Source organism: Polistes canadensis, unplaced genomic scaffold, assembly GCF_001313835.1.
Source record: "Polistes canadensis isolate GaletaPanama2010 unplaced genomic scaffold, ASM131383v1 scaffold_289, whole genome shotgun sequence".
Taxonomy (NCBI): Eukaryota; Metazoa; Arthropoda; class Insecta; order Hymenoptera; family Vespidae; genus Polistes; species Polistes canadensis.
In genome coordinates this window covers 20,472-26,382 of record NW_014569836.1, presented here as the reverse complement: position 1 = coordinate 26,382, position 5,911 = coordinate 20,472, and the positions used below count along the sequence as shown (strand labels likewise).

Below are 5,911 nucleotides of genomic sequence, written 5' to 3'. Positions count from 1 at the left end.
ATTACAATGAAGAATAATAAATATATATAATTAATATAGAATAATAAAATTAAAAAGAGAAAAATTGATTATACCTATTGAGGATTCGCAATATACTGTTGTATCCTGGAACAGTAATATTCTTTTTATTACATCTCATCGCAATTATTGTTTGTCTAGCTACCTCTTCACAACTCACAAAAGGTATCATAGACCTAGAACTAAAATATTTATTATTAATATAATATTTTTTCATGAATTTACACGTTTACGTATAAAATAATTATTACCGTATATATGATTCCGCTTTCATGCCAGTACCAATGATAATGGTAGGACATACTACCGTTGTGTTGATTTCATATCCGTCTGACTAAAAAACAAAAAATATGCATAATAGTACGTGTATAAATATTTCAATAATTTGCGTTAAGTTGTATTCCAATAGAAAAAAGAAAAAAAAAAAATAAGTAAAAATATTCAATTAATTAAGAATAACAAAAGAACAAATTAAAATACATACGTATAGTTCCATATCTAATGCATCATAGAATCCAATAATTCCATGCTTGGATGTACAGTAATCTACCAAATACGGAAAACTACGAAAACCAGCTATACTTGCTATACTTACAATATGACCTTTATTACATTCTATCATTCCTGGAAGGAATGCTTTCGTTGTCTACAACAAAAAAAAGGACAACATTATTTTGATCATCGTAAAAACTGTAGATTTTTGTTAAATTGTATATCATCTGGTTCAAGTCACATGACATTTTTATTAATAAATTTTATTCTTGAGATCAATCGATATAATTAAAATCGTTGAAATTAGTTTCAATAACTAAAACAGGAAAACGTGTGGTAACACTTATTAAGATTGAGCTAATTAATTAATTCAACATACGTTTGATGATCTTATTATTTTGTTTTATACTTGTCATTGCTTGTATTGTTACAAGAATAAAATTTATATTTCACCATGATATGGATATAGATCAATTTTAATAAAATTAAAGTTACATAGGCTTTAAATATATATGTATTATTTTTGATTTACGTACCCAAAATTGACTTATAATATTTACTTGCATCGTTTGCATAAGTTTATTGTCCGGAATATTTTGGAATTTCTGAACATTAATTACTCCTGCATTATTTATCAATATGGTCACCTTAAAATTATTGAAATATGAGAAAAATAACTCTGCATTATTTTATGTGATTATAATACAATGATATTATTTACGATAACAATAATAATTAAAGTAAGCGATATAATTATACATATATAATATTTTGTTTGTTCTTTGAAAAAAAAAAAAAAAAAAAAGAAATTATTAACGAAATTTCTAATGTCCATTACTAACCTTGCCGATTTCTTTTTTTAACTGTCTTGCCCTCTCATAAACTTCTTCGCGATTAATTATATTACAAACGTAACCGTAACAAATTCCACCCGCGTCTTGTATTAATTTTACTGTTTCTTCGATACCTAAAAAAAAAGGAAAAGCATTAATCGGATGTAGAATTTTCTTTGTCAATGTGTTCATTTTTTCAATTATTTGTATTTATTTAAAAATTACTTTCGCACGTGATTATCTTTCTTCGGATTATATTTTAGGGGGTAGAAAGTAAATCATAATATATCGAGTGTCTTAATATAAAAAATTTAATGAATTGAAAATGATAGGAAAATATATTATAAAAATATTAAAGAATAAAATTGATACATTAAAATGCTGTGCAACTGTTCTTTTTTTATATAATAATGTATTTGAAAAATATTCTATAATATTTTACTAACCTTTTTCGTTGATGTCCCATATGACAACGATAACACCATGCTTAGATAATTCTATGGCTATAGATCTTCCTAATCCACCAGCTCCGCCAGTTACCAATGCAATTTCTCCGCTTATTTCCTTCATTTTATATTTTAAGGGAATAAATATTTTTATTATCTCCCAAACGAGTTTTGCGAGAAACATTATAACGCCAAGTACTTGCAATATAATTTGCAAGAAATCCATTTAGTCTAAAAATAAAGAAAAGAAAAAAAAAAAAAGAAAAAAGAAAGAAAAACAATTAGAAGTATAATTTTGAATTTCATATTTTAATAAATGCATTTAATGATAAATAAATAAAAATGTATGTAATGCAATGCATAAATATAAAGGAAAATGGAGTCGTTTTTTAAATCTTTGTTTATATTTGGAAATCAGATTGATCAATCGATCAATCATTTATGCACAATAATATAATATTAGTATTAATATTAGTTATTCGGTGTTATGCAAATCAAGGTATTAGTTTTTTCTCGTAGTACAGGCTGAGATTTGGAAAGGTTCTCAAGGTCGTATTAAAATAATAGAAATGCTCACAATTTTTTTTTTTTGATTTCGTAGATTTGCGTAGAGTTCGTAAATTGTAAATTCGTAAAGTGTGTACGTGTTTGGTGGAGAATTGGTTTCACTAAACTGATACGACAGGTTGAATTAGATTAACTGATTTGAAAATACTAAAAGTTGTTTTCTATTTCTCCCAGTTGTTCATACTTTCCATTTTATATAAGCCCCCTACATCATTCAGTAAAAAGTAGGTGCGTGAGAGTGTGTGTGCAGAGGGGAGAAGAAGGAGAAAGGGAAAACGAGATTGGACCTGGTCTTTGAAAATATTTAATTAAAAATTTTGTTGTCTTTTTTGCATTTGCCGTTTTGCATGATATATCATTTAACCTTATTAATTATGACATATACAATTCGTTTTACTTTAACTGATTTTGGTTAATTATTAGTTTGTTTGTCTTCCGTGTTAAATTTTTGTCTTGTTTCGTTCGTGCTTAATCATTATGCTTTACATTGTTACGAAAAGTGTGRTCTGTTTTTGATCGTGCAAAAAATGACGTAAAAAATGGCAAATGAGTTAGCGAGCGAGCGATCAGTTGTAGTTTTGAAAAACTGAATGGGAAGATAGTAGGTAAACTGTAATTTTAATTGGAATTCTATTACAATATAAATGGATGATAAAGCATTAAACTTATAAGATGCTTACTTTTATTTGCAGCTGGTGAGATAAGCCTCTCTGCCTCTGGTTCGATAAACAACAATAAAGTAATTTGAAAATCGCGAGAGTAATAATTGAATTTTATTAACTTTCAAATTCGCGTTTATCTTCAATATTTATTCTTTAACATTACCTATCAATCTTCTATATATATATATTGAATATTTAATTGAATTAAAACTGCATACAGATTTATTAATTAAAACAGAGTTAAGATTTTATTAACTAAAAGAGAAAAGTCAGGTTTGAAAGAAATATTATAAGTGTCCAGTTCTTTCCACCAGATCGTTTATATAAGCTGATTTCTCCCACTTCTTTGATGAGTTGTTATCTGTTGCTACTTTGTTGAATAACAAATCAATTTGTAGGATAATAAATTTTCCGATAAAAAACTTAGTTTCCTATTGGATAGTTACAATAATGTGTTTAAGTTTCATTGTTTTTTATGAATTAACAAGATGGTACCTTCCAAGATTGAACTTAATAGGATGAAGTCATTGGAATTTATAACTTTATTTATCATTCTTTTTGGGTTACATAACCATGATCTGTGACGATTAAAATATAGCAGAAAATAAAAGATAAACGGCTAAAGACGTGATTAACATATTCAATATACTTCTTAATTAATTCTACTTTACATAAAGGTGTTACTATTCACAAATAATAGAAATATTTATGTGGTAATAAATAGATGATTTACTATTTAAATGTTGTTTATGTTAATATATATGTTATAGTGAAAATAGAGTTTTCCGAGTATGTGAGTTTGGTCTAGGCATTGGCAGTCTTAAAAACCCGCAGCATGCTCGCTTTTGTGTGTGTCCCTATTACCTGATAATGTATTTTTCTAGACATTTCTTAAATAGTAATTTGATATTCTATAGGATATCAAAGTATTATGTAAAACGCCTAAGAAAATTCCATAGTAATTCTTCTGTTTCCTACGTTGTCAAAAACCGCTTGGTATTATGGCCAATGTCTAGACCAAGCTTACATTCTATTCCCTGAGAACCCTACTTTCCCTATAACATATATATATATATATATATATATATATATATATAAAAGTACGGAAATATTCGAGTGTTTCGTATACACGTGATTATCTGAAACAGCAAAACGCATAACTCGTGTCTATAAATGGTCAAACACGATACCGTGGGAATCATTCCATTTTTCCGCGTTAAATTTCCCAACAAGCGAAACTGTAATACTTTTTTTTACTTTATATATACGCATTTGGATCTATATATATATATTTATATATATAAAAAAACTATTATAATAAGAAATGAGACAAAATATAATGCGATATATACGATCTAGAAAAATAATTCTAGTGATGTTAACACTATGACGACGTCCGGTAACACCACAGTGGTATCACACGCGAAGTGTTGCTCAACGGCCGGTTACACCACAATGGTATTCTGCACAAAGCGTAGCTCTATACCCGGCAACATCTCCCAAGATTCAGTAAGAAAACGAATGGCCGTGCATAACCGAAGTAATCCGAAGTAGCGCTGCCAGCGCCAAAGGAAGAAGCCATTTTTTCGAAACGCCCAAACGTCAAAGTACACTGTACTGACCGAAAGCCTATTAATCGGCTATTTATCGCCCACGCTTACAGATCAATAAACGTATTAATCGCTTTTGTTGCATTGTTGTTAGAGAATATTTTATTCAATCTAATTATCCTATAATATATCCTGTAATAACAGAAATCGGACAATTCTCTCTGAGCATACGAAACACATAGATACTCCCGTTATATGGTGTAGACCGTAAAACAGCCACCGCCAGAGAGTGCGTATACTGTTGAACCGCTAGCTATCGGTAAAGTGTTAAGAAACTTGTGGGTGAATTAAAATATTGATTTAGATCATTAACTTCATTATATTAAAACGTCGACGCGTTTGTATGCACATTGATATTATTATTATTATTTGAGTGATTTGAAATCTCAACGCAACGTGTTATTTATTATTTATTACGAGAAAATATAACGAAAGAAATAATTTATTATTTAATTCCCCTTCGCCCTTCTTCCACCCACCCCCTCTCCTCCCAAAGAATTGTTTTTGTTTCGTGGTTCCAAATCATTTTTTTTCAAATACCCCTTGTTGCATTCGAGGAAACAGAGAGAGTATAATAACGTATAAGTTTAAAGTTGACCTAGTAATATTCCGAAAGTAAATGTAAGCAAAGTGAAGACGACCATGTGTAAAAGTAGGTAAAACTCCATAGACATTATGTGGTGAAGGCAAATGTCATCGGAGTTGCATCTTCTATCTTTTCCATTGGCTTAGCTTTCATCGTCAGCCATTAAACTGTTATACGTTAACCTTTTGGAGAAAGATCGTAAGTAGGAGGCACGTGCCTCTTCTTCTTCTTCTTCTTCTTCTGATTTTTATTTTTATTTTTATTTTCCTCTTTCTCTGTGTATTCTTTAATACGATATAGGAGTCAGTTGTTTTTGCGTTGTTTTATCTATGTGAGACCTCAAATGTGCATCACATAGTACATTTTATAAACAATCACGTATGCTTTTCCATTGCATGATTTTTGAATTATTATTGAAGAAGTGTTATTATTGTTTTTGTTTTGTTTTTTAGCTTTTATGGAAAACATTTGTTTTCATTTTAGAACGTGTATGTGTGTGTGTGTGTGTGTGTGTGTGTGTGTGTGTGTGTAGCTTGGATAACATTAACATTTTATTTCTCGACAAGTTTACGGATAAAGAATTAATTAATATTATGGGGATTTTTTTATGTAATTATGTGCATTTGTCTTCTTAAAATTTGAATAACAAATTAATTTATACCGTAAAAATAAAATTGAGATTATTATTTTTGTTTTG

At 28.8% G+C, this 5,911-nt stretch overlaps 1 protein-coding gene across 1 annotated transcript; it reads right to left on the bottom strand.

Annotated features, from left to right (window-relative positions):
* Window positions 1-74: 74 nt before the first annotated feature.
* LOC106791176 (17-beta-hydroxysteroid dehydrogenase 13) lies at window positions 75-3,313 on the bottom strand (the record flags this gene model as incomplete). The annotated part of the gene is given in 7 exon segments (XM_014756644.1): window positions 75-200; window positions 270-352; window positions 503-664; window positions 1,047-1,157; window positions 1,353-1,477; window positions 1,790-2,020; window positions 3,037-3,313. Coding segments are annotated over 6 exon segments (833 nt in total), but the record flags the coding sequence as incomplete, so codon positions are not given.
* Between the last annotated feature and the right edge of the window lie 2,598 nt (window positions 3,314-5,911).